The 16,982-nt window shown below is 59.8% G+C and overlaps 5 protein-coding genes across 5 annotated transcripts; 3 read left to right on the top strand and 2 right to left on the bottom strand.

Moving 5' to 3' along the window:
- Window positions 1-30: 30 nt before the first annotated feature.
- Window positions 31-3,611, top strand: PHYSODRAFT_311138 (hypothetical protein; the record flags this gene model as incomplete). Its single annotated transcript, XM_009520948.1, has 3 exons — window positions 31-2,961; window positions 3,036-3,352; window positions 3,428-3,611. 3 exons carry the CDS (start codon window positions 31-33, stop codon window positions 3,609-3,611), a joined length of 3,432 nt encoding a protein of 1,143 aa, XP_009519243.1.
- Window positions 3,612-3,769: 158 nt separating this feature from the next.
- Window positions 3,770-4,705, bottom strand: PHYSODRAFT_487748 (hypothetical protein; the record flags this gene model as incomplete). Its single annotated transcript, XM_009520947.1, has 3 exons — window positions 3,770-4,010; window positions 4,080-4,171; window positions 4,238-4,705. The coding sequence occupies 3 exons, from the start codon at window positions 4,703-4,705 to the stop codon at window positions 3,770-3,772; spliced, it is 801 nt and encodes a 266-aa protein (XP_009519242.1).
- Window positions 4,706-5,083: 378 nt separating this feature from the next.
- On the top strand, window positions 5,084-9,007 carry PHYSODRAFT_353897 (hypothetical protein). The gene has a single exon (XM_009520946.1). The coding sequence runs from the start codon at window positions 6,158-6,160 to the stop codon at window positions 8,366-8,368; it is 2,211 nt and encodes a 736-aa protein (XP_009519241.1). The 5' UTR covers window positions 5,084-6,157; the 3' UTR covers window positions 8,369-9,007.
- Window positions 9,008-10,030: 1,023 nt separating this feature from the next.
- PHYSODRAFT_344575 (hypothetical protein) lies at window positions 10,031-14,094 on the top strand (the record flags this gene model as incomplete). The annotated part of the gene is made up of 2 exons (XM_009520945.1): window positions 10,031-10,054; window positions 10,198-14,094. The coding sequence occupies 2 exons, from the start codon at window positions 10,031-10,033 to the stop codon at window positions 14,014-14,016; spliced, it is 3,843 nt and encodes a 1,280-aa protein (XP_009519240.1). The 3' UTR covers window positions 14,017-14,094.
- A 494-nt stretch (window positions 14,095-14,588) lies between these two features.
- PHYSODRAFT_541556 (hypothetical protein) lies at window positions 14,589-16,170 on the bottom strand (the record flags this gene model as incomplete). The annotated part of the gene is made up of 1 exon (XM_009520944.1): window positions 14,589-16,170. The coding sequence occupies one exon, from the start codon at window positions 16,168-16,170 to the stop codon at window positions 14,593-14,595; it is 1,578 nt and encodes a 525-aa protein (XP_009519239.1). The 3' UTR covers window positions 14,589-14,592.
- Window positions 16,171-16,982: the final 812 nt, after the last annotated feature.

The raw sequence follows: 16,982 nt of genomic DNA, 5'->3' as shown, positions 1-16,982 counted from the left end.
TTTACACCGCCGCCGCCCACCACCACCGCGATGTTCAGCCTGGACGCGCCGCTGGCGCCGGCCATCGACGCGTTCGTCGACCCGGAGAACGACGACGCCGCGCAGAAGACGGGGCTCAACACCGTCGTCATGCAGGTGCACCGCAGCGTGAGCATGGAGACGCTCATCCAGGCGCTGGGCGCGTACCTCACCAGCGGCGACGACAAGGTGCGCTCGCGCGCGACGCTGCTGCTGGCCGAGGTGCTCACGCGCCTGCCGGAGCTGCAGCTGGCGCCCAGCGCCGTGCAGCTGCTCATGACCTTCTTCGCCGACCGCCTGGCCGACTTCCCCAGCGCCTCGGCGTGTCTGCGCGCGCTGCTGGCGCTTGAGACGCACCACGCCGCGCAGGTCTCGTCGCCGCGCACCACCGTGGCGCTCGTGCTCAAGCTCGGCAGCACGCTGCACATCCCGCAGCTGGGCCAGGCCATGCGCAAGATGTGCTTCGACCTCATGCAGCTCGCGCTGGCGCAGTCCTCGGTCGTGGAGCTGCTGCTGGACTCGGTGCCCGCCAGCAAAGACGCCCAGGACGCCAGCGTGGACGACGCCGAGCAGAGCGAGGACCTCGGCCGCCAGTTTGCGCAGACCTTCCTGAGCGCCATGGAGGGCGAGAAGGACCCGCGCAACCTGCTGCTCTGCATGCAGGTGGCACGCACGCTGCTGGCCAAGCTCGAGCCCGTGTTCTCGCGCAGCGACGCGCTGCTGCAGCAGTACTTCGACGTCGTGTCCTGCTACTTCCCCATCATCTTCACGCCGCCGCCCAACGACCCGTACGGAATCACGTCGGAAGGACTGATCCTGTCGCTGCGCCACGCATTCGCGGCGTCGGACCTGCTGGCCCCTCTCGTGCTGCCGTTCTTGCTCAAGAAGCTCGCGTCGACGGTGGTGGAAGCCAAGCTGGACGCGCTGCAGACGCTGGTCTTTTGCGGCGAGCGCTACTCTGTGAACGCGCTCCTGCTGCAGATGCACGCCGTAGCCACTGCGTTGTATGACGAGGTGCTTGACGGCGAGAAGCAGGAGGTGATCACCGAAGCTCGCCAAGCCATCTCGCGGTTCTCTGGAGTTGTTGCGCGTGCCAAGGCTCAGGACACGCCCGGTGCAGCGTATGCCTGGAGCAAGTTCGTGGTGGAGCTCACCGCCCGCGCTGCGAGTGAGCTGCGTGAAAATGCCGCCGACTCGATGGTGAGCGTGTCGGCGGGTCAGGTGTTGGCGGCTCTGGGACACGATTCTTCGATGAGTCTCGCGCATGTGCTCAAGATTGCGGTGCCTCTGCTGGTCGAGCAGCTTGAGAATGAAAGTTCGGGGAGTGAAAGCGTGCCGTCGAAGTGTGAAGCTGCGCTTGCGCGTATTTTGCTGCTTGTGGACACGATTGACCGAGAAATCGACCAGTCTGGCCAAGCACAACCGATGCGTCCGCACGCCCCAGCGCTTATTGACGCCCTGGTGAATTTCCTCAGCGCTGACCACGATAACCAAGCCAACCCCAGCAGCAGCCCTACTGCACGCTGTGTGGCAGTGCAGGCGCTGTGCCATCTTCTTACCTTCCCGCCGTCGCCCATTGTGGCACCCGCACAAGTCAAGGCCCTTATCAATTTGTTCACCCGCCTGCTTCTTCTTGACCCTGCAGCCGAGGTGCGCTCCGCTTGTCTCCAAAGCCTGAAGGAGATTTCGACTGTGTCTACGTCTTCAGTGTCTGCGATCAGTGGTGGGGAGGGTCCTGCTACTGGTGGCTACGCCGTCTTCGTGGTGGAGATTTCGCTGGCGCGTCTCATGGCTGCGGTGAATGAAGGCAGCGATCACGAAGATGACGATGAGGACGAAGGTACTGGTGTGGCTGCCGTTCTGGCTGCCTCGAACCGCAGTTTTGACGCGTTCTTCGAGGAAGCTTTGCTGGCGATCACGGAGCTCTGCCGCGAGTCGTCTATTTTCCAGGCGACAATTTTCCTCCTGATCGATCTCTGTGTGGAGAAGGGCGATAGCGAGCAGGGCGCTATCGGTTTCTGTGAAGCAGACGGTGATGTTACCCGTCAGCGCCACGTCGACTGCCTTCTCGATGCAGTGGCGAAGATCGTTGAGATCAACGCTGGCGACCGTACCAGCATGGAGTTCTGCGTGCAGGAGTCTTCGTCTGCTTCGATTGTCTTCCGTCTGCTCACAGCGGTCGAGACGTCGGCAGCTCGTGCAAGTGCTTCTGCAAATGCCGATCAACATGGTCTCGTGGACGATGCTAAGTTGGCTGCTTGCGTCCGGATCTTCCGCGCCGTGATGCAAAACGTGTCTCCTGCTACTCAACAGCGGTTGGTGGATGCCGTGGTGCCTGCGTTCTTGCGTACGAATCCGTCCGAGCCAGCGAGCTTGCAGCTTGTGCCGCTTTTTGCTGCAGTTATCAACTCTGCTGCTCGTGATGTGACGCTGCCCGAAACATCGCTGGTGATTAACAGACTGCTCGAGCTTGCTCAGTCCGGGGCAACTACGGTGCCTGAGGCTTCACCCCGTCAGCTCCAGGCTGTGTACGCTGAAGCTGCGCTCTCCGCGGCCAAGTCACTGGCGTCCATCGTGAACAAGATGCCGGATGGAGCCGAGTTCGATGCTCTCATTGACTTGCTTCTTACTCAAAAGCTGGCGGTTGTGATCAGTAACTCCGCAGAGGCGTTTGCTGTGCGCGTGGCAGCGCTGCAAATCTACGCTTGGATTGCGAAGGCGTTGGTCATTCGAGGCCACAAGGACCACACACCAGTGTGCCTGCGCTTCCTCTGCAATTTCCTGACGCCAGGAAGCCAAACTGCTGACGGCGATGTCAGCATGGACCAAGAAGGTGACGACGAGCAAGCGTCTGCGCTGCGTATGGAAGTTGCCAAGAGCTTCAAGCTACTCGTCTCGGAATACCCGGACGTGCTGAACCGCAAGTGTGGCGCGTTCATTACGGTGAGTTATGCGTGTTGGTACTGGTAGTTTTGGGCTAGATCTCACTGACAGCGTATGTGTATGTCTTTCTCCAGTTCCTGTACCGCCAGCGCATGTTTGACATGGTGTTCCCGGTGCTGCTAGAGTTTATCCGTGCGCACATTGGCGAGGAGAAGAGTGTGGCAGCTCTTGTAGCATTTGCTCAAGTGATCGCACACTCGCCAAAGGCGGTCTATCTGCCTCACTTGGCCCAAATCTTCCCCCTCATGGTGCAGGCTCTCAACACGGACGACCGTGAGCTAGGTAGCGCAGCCATCCAGACTTTCAAGCCGCTGCTCCTCGAATCTGTGGAGAGCGCCAAGCCGTTCCTCAAGGACGTGTTCCCGGGTCTCCTCAAGCAAGCGCAGTTCGGGTACGTCACAATATTTGCCTGCGGTGTTTGTGGTCTGCGCATGATCTGACGATTGTGTGTGTATACTTGTTGCAGGCCTGGCGCGAAGGACCGGCATGCTGCGCTTGAGTGCCTGGCCAAGCTGGCTACGATCCCGTACGAACTTGTGCACCCGTACAAAGATATCGTGCTGCGGAAACTCTTGCTGGTGCTTGACGATCGCAAGCGCCTGGTACGTCACATGGCCGTTCGGGTGCGCAACCAATGGAGCATCTTGTAGAGCTACACCAATAGGCCTGCTTCAGCAATTAAGCCAAAACAAAATGCACAGTATTGCACCATCGTGCCGGGCATCCAACGTACAATTTCTATGCCAGCCAAGGTTCAAGCCCTGCATGCTTTCGTCCAGTCTATCTTCAACATGCTGCTTGCTCGCACTCAGACGGTGTTGAGGTCCTTCTCCTTGGCTTCCAGCAGCTTGCCGATCTCCGCGATGGCATCGTCGGTGACCTTCTGGATGCGCTCCTTCTGCAGCTCAACGTCATCTTCCGAGATGGTGTCCTTGAGCTTCTTGGCGTGGTTCATAGCATCCTGTCGCACGCGACGCACGTGCTGCCGAGCCTGCTCCGCCTGCTTCTTGGTGGCCTTCAACAGCTCAGCGCGCGTCTCCTTGGACATCCTACGCAAAGCAATCAGTTCACCAGCCACAGCTGCATCACATCACACCACATCAACAGCGGCCACCTACTTGGGGTAGGTGATCTCGAGCGAGCTCACGTCCTCGCGCACAGAGTAGACGGGGTTCATGGCCTCAATGGCCTTCTTCACGTCCTGCATGAGCTGTTGCATCCATCATCTCCAGTCAGCACCGTCGTCTCCTCTCCTTACCACGGCAGTGCAACGTACCGACGGGTCGTACACCGTCACGCTGAGCGCGTGCGTGCCCACCACAGCCACCTGCGCCACCTGCGCGAGCGGCACGTGCTGGCCGTACGCCTGGACGTGCAGCTCGTCGAAGATGCCGGCGTCGGCGCGGCCTGGCCGCATCTGGCTCAGCGCGCGCGTGAAGTTGACGACTGCGCCGTTCATGTTCTTCTTGGCCTTCTCCAGCGCCCTGGCGGCGCCTCCGTCCTCCTCGTCACCCGCGTCGTAGTCGTCGTCGTCGCTGTCATCGGCAACCGGAGCGGGAGCGCTGGCCTTGCCCTTGCCGCCCTTATTCTTCTTGGCCTTGGCGAACGACCGCGTCTGCAGCTGGATGGCAGCCGCGCCCAGAGACGGAGACGCCCACGCAGCAGCCGCGGCAGGAGCCAGCGGCCGAGCGGCAGCAGCAGAGGCGAGGCGCACAGCGCGGCGACCGAAGCAGCGGAGAGCCATCGTCAGCCTCTCGTGCAGTTTTTGAAAAGTGGCGAAGAGCTCCAGTAGATAGATGCGATTGGAGCACACAATACCCTTCACATTACATATCCTTTTCAATATGTATGCATCTATTTTAACTCACTATTAATAAACACCTTCTATATTTATTATCCCTTGTATTACCAGCTCACCTTGTAAATCCGTTTAGAGAGGCATTTCGTCGAAAGCTTGCCAAAGTGTCATTTAGCTCAAGATGCCGCGGCCACCCGCCGTCGCCAAGCGCTACTCGCTGTTCCAGCGCGCCGTGCGCGTGGTGCAGACGTCGGTCCGACGCGCCGACCGCTGGGCGGCGACGCGCGTGCCGGGTTTGCCCAACCCGCCGGAGATGGAGGAGCAGCTGCGCAAGCCTCGCTTCGTGGACCTGTGGGAGTTCTCGCTGGCCGACCACCGCCGCATCTTCCGCGAGGTGTGGCAGGAGTACAAGGCGTCGTTCGAGGGCCCGTCCGAGGAGGAGATGGAGCGCAGCAAGCAGGAGGTCAAGCGCGCGGTGCAGGCGGTGCGCGGCCAGGTGTCGTCCACCGCCAGCGAGAACCTGTCCTTCATCGACAAGAGTCTGGAGGGCACCAAGGCCCACGACAACATCCACGCGCTCGGGGAGCAGGGGGCCGAGAACGTCAAGTTCCTGGCCGAGAAGGTCAAGCACGTGGCCGAGGGCGTGGACACGGACGCCGTGGCGAGCCACGCCAAGCAGGTCGTGGACGACACTCGCAGCAAGGACGACGTGGCCACGACGCTCAAGAAGAACGTGGACGAGCTGCGCCACCTCGCCAAGGAGGGGAGGGACGCGGCGCTGCGGCTCGACAAGAAGGACGTCGAGACGTTCAAGACCAGCGCCCAGTCGTGGTTCGCGGACAAGCTGCTGGTGGGGCAGTCGGTGCTCATGGCGTTCATTGAAGGGTACCGCGAGGGCAAGGAGCTGGAGCTGGAGCGCGAGGACGCTCTGCTCATCACGTTCGCCAAGCAAGCCGCGGAGGACCACAAGGACATTCTGGAGAACCAGCTCAAGAAGATCATGGACCAGCAGCGCGAGAAGCAACGTCAGGAACAAGAGGAGGCGGCAGCCAAGGCGGCTGCAGAGGAGGCTGGAGGCTTGGAGGCAACGGAGAAGTCTACTGGATATGATGGTGGATCTACGAAGGCAGAAAGTAAAGAGTCGCCGGAGTTAGAAGGCACGGCAAATGAAGCAACAACAGATGAGAAGCCGGCCACGACACAGGAAGATCCCAAGCAGAGGTAGTTCCGACCTCACGCGACTAGATTCCAAAGCAGCATTTTGGGCGCTTGTTTGATAAGCGATGAAGCTGGTGACTCCGAGATAAAGGTAAATATATTCGTAGCGAAGAGTGAAGAGTCCTCTTGGAGGGTCGGCTGCAGTTTTGAGCTCTTGTTGTGATCCAGCAGGACGTGGAGATGCCGCAGAAGGAGGAGCTCGTGCGTCTGGAGAAGGTGCAGTTCGCAGAGGATGACGACGATGATGATACGTTCCAGTACGAGGCGGTGGACGACGGGGCTCTTGGACTGGGCGACGATGACAACGACGACGATGACGAGGAGGATTTCGCCGCGGTGCTTCGGAACCTCAATCGATCCACGATAGCCACGGGCCAAGACGCGACAGCATCAGCAACGTCATTGCCTACTGTGGAGGGAGGTGGGGGAGGCACTTACGATGAAGTAAATGCAGAGCGCAGCATTTCCGGCAGTCCCCAGCAATCGACCATGGCCCGTGTCCACACGCAAGTGCGGCCGTCAGTGGTAGACGACTTCATCCGGAATTTCCTCATCAAGTTGGGACTTACCCGTACGCTGGACATGTTCAACCATGAATGGTACGAGTTTATTGCTAAGGGAAAACTGCGCGAGGACGACGTCGGTGTGGTGCCCGACATCTACGTGCGCAACCAAGCGCTAGACGAGCAAGTGAAGGAGTTGAGGCGCCAGCTGGATGACACCCGGAAGATCACGGAGAAAGCGAAGGGCACGTGGGATAAATTCCGTCACCAGCGCGACGTCCACAAAATGCACCACCAACGCGTGTTACAGGAGAAGGAGGCGCTGTCGGTCAAGATCCGCAAGCTTGAACGTCATGTCGCGTCGTACGAGCCGCTACTCCAGGAACTGAAAGCCAAGTACGAGAACTCCATGAAGGAGAAGATGCTCATGCGTCTGGAGCGTGATCGACAAGTGGCCAGGGCTGAAGCACTGGAGTCGCAGATGAAAGCGCTTGCAGGTGCATCGACAGCCACTTCCGCGTTTGCTTCAGGTGGAAGAGGCAAAGATGTGGCCGCAGTCGCTCCTCTCGGCTCAAATACTTCAGCGACCCACAGCGCACCTTCGTCCTCTTCCTCGAAAACATCGTCAAGCGGAACGAAAAAGAAAAGCAGCAAGTCAAAGAGCGACGTTCCCGACACGAAGCTTCCTAGTCCTGATGCGGCGAATCCATTCGTCGACAAGCGCTTTGAGCCTGTCAACCCCGAACGTGTTGAGATGGTTCGCAGTTGCCCAGCACACGGGAACTCCGTGGCTGCAGTGGCTTTCCACCCCAAGAATCCCATCGTAGCGACCGTCTCGGACGACGAGACTTGGAAGCTCTGGTCTGCTCCTGCTGGTGAGCTTATCATGAGTGGCGAAGGCCATCGGAGCTGGCTCGCTGGCGTTGCTTTCCACCCGAGAGGAGCTCACGTGGCCACATCGTCCGGAGACAACACAGTCAAGCTCTGGGATTTTGTAGGAGCTGCGTGCTCACTCACGCTAGCTGATCACTCTCACCCCGTTTGGGAGAGTGCCTTCCATCACGACGGCGACTTCCTAGTCAGCGCATCCATGGACCATACCTGCAAACTCTGGGACCTGCACTCGGGTCGTTGCCGCCGAACCTTTCGCGGCCATGTCGACTCGGTCAACAGCGTGTGCTTCCAGCCGTTCTCGACGAATATCTGCACTGGGTCAGGGGACAAGACTGTCTCCATTTGGGACCTGCGCTCCGGCCTGTGCGTGCAGACCTTCTACGGACACCAGAACGCATGCAACAGCGTTGCCTTTGCACTTGCAGGAGACACCATCGCCTCTTGTGACGCCGATGGATTCGTCAAAGTCTGGGACGTGCGCATGGTAGCTGAAAGGAGCTCACTCGATGGCGGCCAGCACCCACTCAACAGCGTGGCCTTTGATCGTAGCGGCAAGATCCTTGCGGCTGCTAGTGACGACGGTAGCATCAAGCTCTTCAGCATGAAGATGGAGACACTGGCGACTGAGCTTAAGGGCCACGAGGGACCGGTCCAGGTGCGTTGCGGCATTCTGAGTGCATTTCTATTCATATTTGCAGGTGGCCGAGCGGCTCCCTTACCTTGTCGTTTGTGCTGCTTACACTGGCGCCCTGTCCTGTTACATATCTATCTGTTTGGCAGTCTGTCAAGTTCGACCCGAATGGCCGCTTCTTGGCGTCATCCAGCTCCGACTGCACCTTCCGCCTTTGGTCGACGTCATAAGAGCCACGGAAGAAGACAAGCCGCCAGTCTGCCCATTAGTCTTGCACGCCAGCCTGCTGGTTCTGCTGTCTTCATCACCATCCTCTTCTTCATAATAAAGCTTGGTCGCAGCTACAGTACACCACGTTCATAGTATCCACGGTGTGAACCCAGACCGTTGCCGCCTTGGTCGTGCGCGCAGTAAGTGGAGGGCAATTAAAGACTCCGGAGCCTCTCCTTCTTGCCACCGAACTCTGCGTTGAGCGCGAGGCGGTAGTAGGTGACTTGCCAGTACGCGCAGAGGAAGACTGACCAGAAGAGCGAGAACAGTCTCCACAGCACGTTCGGGAACACGTTCCAAGTGCTGAACGAAACCACGAAGAGCTCGGAAGCCACAATCATCGCCACATAGAGCCAAAAGCGCGTCACGTAAAGCACAGGGGGCATCGACACCTCCTGGTGCGGATCCCAGAAGTTGGAGATCACGCAGGCGAAGTAGATGTGCAGGAACACGTTCATGAAGATCATGAGTCCGTAGCCGTAGTTGACAGGAGCCAGCGGGTGCACACGCGCAGGAGCGAGACGGAACGCGAACACCACGAGCGCCATTCGGAACGCCATGAACGCGTACCGCGCCTGCTTACTGTTGCGCATGGCCAGATCCGTGCATCGCTGCTGAATCTGACGCATAGGCATCGTGATCTTGAGCGCGTAAAGTGCAGCTGTCAGCAGGGCCAGCGAGCTGAAGAACCCCAGGAGCGTCCTCACAGCCTCCTCCGCTCCGTAATGCTCCTGCGAGGCGGGCAACGTCGCGCGGATATCATGCCAGACCGCATGCAAGTCCATGAAAAAGCCTGCCCACCAATACCACGGCTTCAGCACGGGAGCCATGGGGTATCCAACCGTAAGCGCCGGAATGCCTCTGGCCGACTCCACCACCACCTTGACGGGGCTGATCGGCGACGTCATCGATGCGAAGTGCCGCAAGTAGAAGAGTTTCCAGTGGTACTGCTCGTAGAAGTACTTGTGATTGATGTTGTACCCCACGGGCAGTCGCATGCCCTTGGGTTCCGGCTCGGATTTCTTCAAGCTTTCGAGCTCCGCCCCCGTGTACGGCGACTTCATGGGCGTGAAGAGCTTGGACTTCCGCAGCATCTTACTGTACATGGAGGACAGGAAGCCCTGGTCCGCCCCGTCGAAGCTCTCCAGATGGCCCAGAGCGTTGAGCAGCCGCTGGTACTCCGTGGCCGAGGGCGTGACCACCAGCAAGCCCGTGTGGAAGTGGCACGGGTTCATGAACACGGCGCAGAACTCCCCGCAGAGGAAGAGCTCGTCCGCGTTGCGGATCAGCACGTTGTCGGCGTCCAGGTACACGACGCGCTCGTACTCGAGTAGGTTCCACACGTGCAGCTTGTTGAGCGTGTAGATGAAGTTCTTGTTGGTCAGCGTGCCCCCCAGGAAGGGGTTGTTGATGTTGGTCACGTCCAGCACGCGGCAGCCCATGGAGCGGAACAGCGCCTTGCTCCGCTCCGAGACCGAGTCGGACGCCAGCACCACCAGGTCGTACGGAGAGCCCGTCATCTTGATCGAGTGCATGAGCACCTGCACGCCCAGCACGTACTCGGCGTCGCGGCTCGTGCCTTCGTAGTGCACCGTCACGTAGGCGAAGCGGCTGGTGGGCGGGTCCTGGTCCTGCGCAGCGACGGCAAGCGCCTCCACGGAGGCGCTTGCCGCGGCCTGCGCGCTCGCCCACAGCGACAGCAGCAGCACCAGCGCGCGCGCCAAGAGGGACATGGTGATGGATGAGGGCCGAGAAATGCTGCCAAGAGGGGAGCCCAATGTGTACTGATCCGCATTACTGATATCGGTTATTGTATATAGTCGTTTCAACCAATCACAGTCATTATTATCAGCGGGTAGGGTATTTTGCTGCACGATCGGAGCCATTTCATGCGGTTAACTATGATAAACCCCCGAATGTAGCCATCTGCAGTCCTGCCTGGCGGCCAGTGGTTCGCCTTGCATCTCTTCACTCGCTTGCTGGGCTCCATTGATTGGCATTGCTCCACCGCCGACGCAGGAAGGAAGGACCCCCCCGACGCGATGGACCCGTTCACGGAGCTGCGCAAGCACGCGGGCGGCGCGCACCCGCAGAAGGCCAAGCTGAATGTGGTGCTGGCCGCCATCTGCGACGTCATCTACGAGCGCCGTGGCAGCGGCGACCGCTCGTCGCCCATCTCGCCCACCGAGTACTTCGCCGCGCTCATGACGGCGCTGGACGCCGCCTCGGACTCGCACCGGCAGGAGGTCGCGCAGCTGCTGTCCATGGTGCTGCCGGACGTGCCGGACGCCGTGCTGCGCGGCAAGTTCGCGGCCGTGGCCAAGTGCCTCACCACCGTGCTGCAGGAGGCCGGAGACGACGCCGCGCTGCTGCGCTCGGCCAGCGCGTGTCTGGCGCTGGCGCTCATGGCGCAGGAGCCGTCGGCCACGGCCTGGGCGCGCCCCGAGCTGCTGCGCAGCTTCCAGTTGCTGCTGACGCTCGCCATGGACACGCGCCCCAAGGTGCGCAAGGCCGGCCACAAGTGGACCATGGACATCCTGGAGCTCCACACCGCCAAGGGCTGCGACGCCCTCTCCACACACATCGCCAGCTTTGCCGAGAACGTCTTCGCCAGCTCGGGCAAGGACGGCAAGGACGACCAGCGCCTGGTGCTGCTCGTCGCCTTTCTCAAGCTGGCGCTGCCGCTGCTGCAACGCAAGGTCGTGGCCTCGCTCGTTTCGGCCCTCGCCAAGTTCCTGGATGCCAACTCCAAGACGCTGCGTCTTGTCACGTACGAGGCGCTGGACGCGCTGAGCGCTGCGCCCGAGTCGCAGCTGACGGCGGACGCGCTTCGCAAGCTGGTGATCGCTGTGCTGGACGCTCAAAGCAGTGGATCTCTGGAGGCCCAGGGCGGACCCGTCGCCATCTACGCTGTTCGCATTCCCTCTCAGTCTCTCGTGCGTCTTGCCGCTGTTAACACCGAGGCGGCTCGCGAGCTGCTGCCTCGTGTGGTGAGCGCTATCTGCTCCCACATTTCCACTGAGAACGACCGCACCCAGCGTCAGGCTACTCGCTCGCTGCTGGATGTCCTGAAGGCTACGCTGACCCCCGAAGTTTTGGAGACGGAAGGCACGTTCGAGGACGTCGCCCGCGTGCTCGCCTCGCTGCAGAGTCTCACATCGCTGCGCTTCCAGAGCGCTTGGAACCACGTCTTCCCCCTGATCGCTGAGCTTTTCCGCTTCTACGGAGCCGCCAGTCGCCCCGCGCTAGAGCCCATTCTCGTTACGTGCTGCGAGCTGCACGAGGCCGCCGACCAGCTTCCGCAGCAGCAGCAGGGAGGTAAGAGCGCCAAGGCCCTTTCGGACCTGTTCGCTCTTGCTGCGGGTGCTGCCGTTGAGGCTCTGGGCCCGCGTGCCTTCCTCGAGATTGTTCCTATTGACCACCCCACCGAGGTTGTGAGCGAGCAGCGTGCCTGGCTGCTGCCTGTTTTCCGTGATGCGCTGCGCGCTGCCCAGCGCGGCGGTGAGCTTGCTTTCTTCGCGGACGTCGTGCTGCCCATGGCTCGTGCTTGCGAGGCTGGTGCGCGTGAGCCGAGTGTCACCCCGTTGCAGGCCAAGAAGCTACAGACCCGCGCTATCCAGCTCTGGTCGCTTTTCCCGAGTGTGTGTGCCCGTGCCGTGGACATCGTCACCCACTTCAAGAAGATCGCCAAGGTTCTCGCGAGCGCGATGGCTGACAAGCGCTATCCTGAGCTGCGCCTTGCCGTCTGCCAGGGTCTCCAGGCTCTCGTGAAGCGCACGCGTGCGCTGCAGAAGTCGGTTGCTCGCCGTTACCACCGCGAGAATGACGACGCCGAGCTTGAAGATGCTGAGGAGGAGGCTGAAGAGGAGGAAGATGAAATGGAGCAACTGGACGAGGCGAAGCTGGCGCGTGACCGTGCTGCTCTGGCCAAGTTTTCGGGTCGCTACGTGCCGCTGCTGCTGTCGTTCGTGGAGGAACTGGACCCGGAGAAGGACACTGAACGTGCTCAGGTGCTGCTGGATACGCTGGAGGGCTTTGCGTCGCTTGCTGAAGCCGAGCTAATCGGCACGACTTTCAAGAAGGTGATGCAGAAGCTGCTTGAGGCGACGACGGAGGCTAAGAAGGTTGAGGCCGAAGGTGCTGGCAGTCATTCCAAGCGCGCGACCAAGCTCCGACAGACGTCCCATGCTCAGATGGCTCTTGCATTGGCCCTCTTGGCTCACGTGGACGACTCGAATGTGGCGCTGCTGTACCGTGTGATCAAGCCCTACTTGCTCGACGATGCCGATGCTGCGATGCAGAAGCGCTCGTACGCCGCTTTGGTGGCCATTTGCGACTCGCACCCTAAGTTTTTGTCCGAGGAGTCCCAGCTGCAGGACCTGACCCGTGCTATCTGCGAGTCGCTTCTCACTTGCTCGGTTCCGGCCAAGAAAATGCGTCTGCGTGTGCTCGCCCACCTGATCCGCGCGCTGCAGGCTCAGCCTGCTACCGATGGTCTGGCCGAGAAGGAACTTGTTCCTAACCTCGTGGGTGAGATTATGCTTTGTACTAAGGAGGCTAACGGCAAGGCTCGCGAGGCCGCGTTCGAGTTGCTGGTGGCTATGGTTATGCTGCTCCGCGCGCGCGACCCGCAAAACGGATTGATGGAGTTCATTCAGATGGTCCTCGGTGGTCTGGCTGCTCGCACACCTCACATGCGTAGCGCTGCCGTCATTTGCCTGAGTCGTCTGGTATTCGAGTTCGGTCGTGAGGACCCTTCCATTGCTCAGGCCATGCCGGCGCTGCTCAAGACCGTTCTCATGCTGCTGCACGAGAAGGCGCGCGAGGTGATCAAGAGCGTCATCGGCTTCATGAAGCTGGGTATTGCTGTCCTGCCTAAGGAGCAGCTGGAGCAGTTCCTCCCCGACATCATTAATGGTCTGCTGGTGTGGATCGGTGAGAGCAAGAACCGTTTCCGCGCAAAGACCCGTATTATCCTTATCAAGTTGTGCCGCAAGTTCGGCTACGAGCACGTCGCTGCTCTCGTGCCCGAGGAGGACCGTGCGCTGATTCGCCACATTAAGAAGACCAAGGAGCGCGAGGACAAGAAGAAGTCGGAGCTGGCGGCTGAGGCTGCGGAGCGCCGTGCTGCCAAGAAGAACCGTGACGCGTTCGAGGAGTTCATGGCTGACTCGGACGACGAAGGTGACGACGATGAGGCGGCGGTCATGCAGGTGTTGAAGCGCAAGAAGGATCTGCACAAGAAGAACAAGGGTGGCAAGGTCATCCGCGAGGACGAAGACGACATCATGGATTTCCTGGACGACAACGCTGCGGTCAAGAACATTTTCTCGGCGCAGAAGGGTGGCCACGATGACGATGAGAGCGATGACGAGTTCCAGATGACCAAGGATGGCCGCATGATCATTCCTGGCGGTGAGGACGACGACATGGAGGGCGGAAGCGACAGTGACGACGAGGACAAGATCAAGCAGGATGTCGCCTCGCAGCTGCAGCGTATGGGGCTGCACAACAACAGCAAAAACGACAAGAACGGCCGGGCGAAGCGCAAACGCGGTGACGAGGATGTCAGCAGCGGACGTGAGTACCGTGCGAAGAAGGCCAGCGGTGACATCAAGAAGAAGGGCAAGCTGGAGCCGTACGCTTACATTCCTTTGGACCCCAAGCTTATGGCCAAGCGCAACAAGCGCGAGGCTGTGACTCGCTATGGCAACGTTGGAAAGAGGCGGGGCAAGAAATAAGCCTCGTCACTAGCAAGGCGTAGGTACTGTAGACATCATACAGCTAGACCCGAGAGCAGGGTGCGTGACTGAATATCCAATTTCTCGTAAGACTTTGCATTTTAACCCTCCAAGAAGTTGCCTTGTATTAATAGTAGCTGTACGATTTGCATGTTCAATCAAAGGTACTGTGTACACTATATTACTTTCGTCCGAATCAGGAAACCGCCTTGATATCTTCTCCGCCAAGGTTGTTCTCATGTGAATCACATGATGCGGTCGCTGCTCAGCTTAACAGAAATTGATGGTACTAACAGAAACGAAGATCTCATCGGTAGGACACTTGGCAATTTGAAAAAGATGCCATTGTGGAGTCGCCACAGAGCGCGAATTACCTGCCGCTGACCCAAAAAGAACTTCCCGATCACTCTTCAGTCAGGGCCCCCATTCAGACAAACAAAAGACTTGCGAGTAAAATCGCTACCGAAACACGAAGCCAAATTTCCAAACAAACAACGCAATGATGGATTTCATGAGTTCCTTCTGCTCAGCTTTTTGCCTCATTGGCGAACGTAATGGTACATGGGAGCGAGCTGCTTACGGCATCGATTCCTCGGGGCGCTTGATGATCACCGTCTTGTGCTCCAGGTAGTTGCGCAGGCCCAGCTCGCCATTCTCGCGGCCGATGCCAGAGTCCTTGAAGCCACCGAACGGAGTGTTCGAGTCGAACACGTCGTAGCAGTTCACGTACACCGTGCCCGTGCGGATGCCGTTGGAGATCTTGATGGCGTTGTCGATGTTGCTGGTCACCACACCAGCGCCCAGGCCGTAGACGGAGTCGTTGGCGCGAGCAATGACCTCGTCGATGGTCTTGAACTTGAGGATGGACATGACGGGGCCGAAGATCTCCTCACGAGCGATGGTCATGTCATCCGTGACGTCGGCGAACACGGTGGGCTCAATGAACCAGCCCTTGTTGCCGTGGCGCTTGCCACCAGCAAGGAGTCTGGCACCTTCCTTCTTGCCCTCCTCAATGTAACCAAGGATCTTCTCGAACTGAGTCTCATCGATCTGCGAGCCCTGGTCCGTCTTGGGGTCGAACGGGTCGCCGACCACGCGAGCATTCGCGGCCTCCACCGTGCGCTTGACGAACTCGTCGTAGATGCCCTCCTGCACGTACACACGCGTGCCGGCAATGCAGCACTGGCCCTGGTTCATGAACAGGCCCAGCTGCGACTGCTGGATGGCGAGGTCGATGTCAGCATCGTCGAGGATGATGTTGGCGGACTTGCCACCGAGTTCCAGCGTCACACGCTTGAGGTTGCTCACGTGCGAAGTGCGCATAATCTGGTAGCCCACCTCGGTAGAGCCCGTGAAGGCGACCTTGTCGACGTTCGGGTGCTGGGCCAGGTGGCGACCGGCCTCGGCACCAACACCCGGCACAATGTTCACCACACCCTTGGGGAAGCCAGCCTCCACGATCAGCTCACCCACACGCAGAGCCGACAGCGGGGTCTGTTCAGCGGGTTTCAGCACGATGGTGTTGCCAGCAGCGAGAGCGGGGCCCAACTTCCACGCCATCATGAGCAGCGGGAAGTTCCACGGGATGATCTGAGCGCACACGCCGACGGGCTCAGCCTTGGTGTAGCAGAGGTAGGGGCCCGAGATGGGGATGACGGATCCGTGGATCTTGTCGGGCCAGCCGGCGTAGTAGCGGAGGGTCTTGATCACGAGGCCGAGGTCGGCGGCTTTCGCGACCGAGCACGGCTTGCCGTTGTCCAGAGCTTCCAGCGCCGCGAGCTCGTCGATGTTCTCCTCGATGAGCTCGGCGAGGCGGTAGATGAGCTTGCCGCGGTCCTCAGCGGACATGGTGCGCCACGGGCCCTCGAAGGCCGCACGAGCGGCTGCCACGGCCGCGTCAATGTCGGCGGTGCCGCCCTCCGCGACATCGGCGATCTTCTCCTCGGTGGCGGGGTTGAACGTCTCGAAGGTCTTGCCCTTGATGGCCGGCACGAACTCGCCGTCGATTAGCAGGTTGGTCTGCTTCACAGGGACCTTCGCCGAGAAGTGGCGGGTCAGCAGCAGCGGCGAGGCCTTGGCGGCGGTCGCGGCGGACTTGACGGCGAAGGCGCTGGCCTGGACGCGGGGCACTTGGCGGAGGATGTGGCGCTGCATGGCTCGGTGGTTGTTGCGCTGGGTGACTTGCTCGGGGCGAGGCAAATTGCAGAATGAGGACAGTGCTGGTGCTTTGGCCATGATGCCTTTGTCCATCATATCCGCCAGGAGTGCTTGTGCACCTGGCCACGTCAGGCCATACGGCGTTTCGGGTGAAATAAGTTCTAAACAAACTATTTAATGTTACAGCGTTGAGATATTAGGATTTGTAAAGGTGTGCGAATTAGGGAATATGAAATAGCAGGTCATCGGTTTTGTCAGTTGAAGCGGAATCGTAACGGACCGCCAGTCTCATCAGCAAAAACGCAAGAAACGCCGCTTGAACTTCAACGCAAATAAAAGAGGCTTGGGCTTGCGGCTTGCGGCTTGCGGCTTTTTCAGGGCGCGGCGACTCGCCGGCGAGCCTGAGTCCGTGCCAACTTTGCTCGCGTCTGCGGCGGGGGTGTCGTCTGCTGGGGACCTGACGATGAGCAGGTTGACCAACAAACTGCAGACGCGTCGCGCGTCTGTTCCGTGGACCATATAGTGTGCGGTACACCGAAGATACTTTTGCGTACTGTATTGTATTTCTGCTTGGTCGTTTCGGTGCCGGCGGTCGCCTTAACATGGCTTCAACGGCTCGAACTCCGTGTGCCTTGCGTTTCCTTGGCATCTTGCTCCACCCCGTCAAAGTGTGTCGTCCATCTGCTAGGCATGCCATCGGTGCGTCCGCAAAAGCGAGTTCTGGTCGAGCCCTTGGCTGCTCAAATCCCAGGTGACGGTGCGTTCTTGCGTGTCCTCCGATTGAAAGCCGTCTGCAAAAGCTGGTTAGG

The sequence above is a fragment of the Phytophthora sojae genome (assembly GCF_000149755.1).
Source record: "Phytophthora sojae unplaced genomic scaffold PHYSOscaffold_2, whole genome shotgun sequence".
NCBI lineage: Eukaryota > Oomycota > Peronosporomycetes > Peronosporales > Peronosporaceae > Phytophthora > Phytophthora sojae.
Note: the sequence above shows the minus strand (reverse complement) of the source record. Positions and strands in the feature narration are given on the sequence as shown.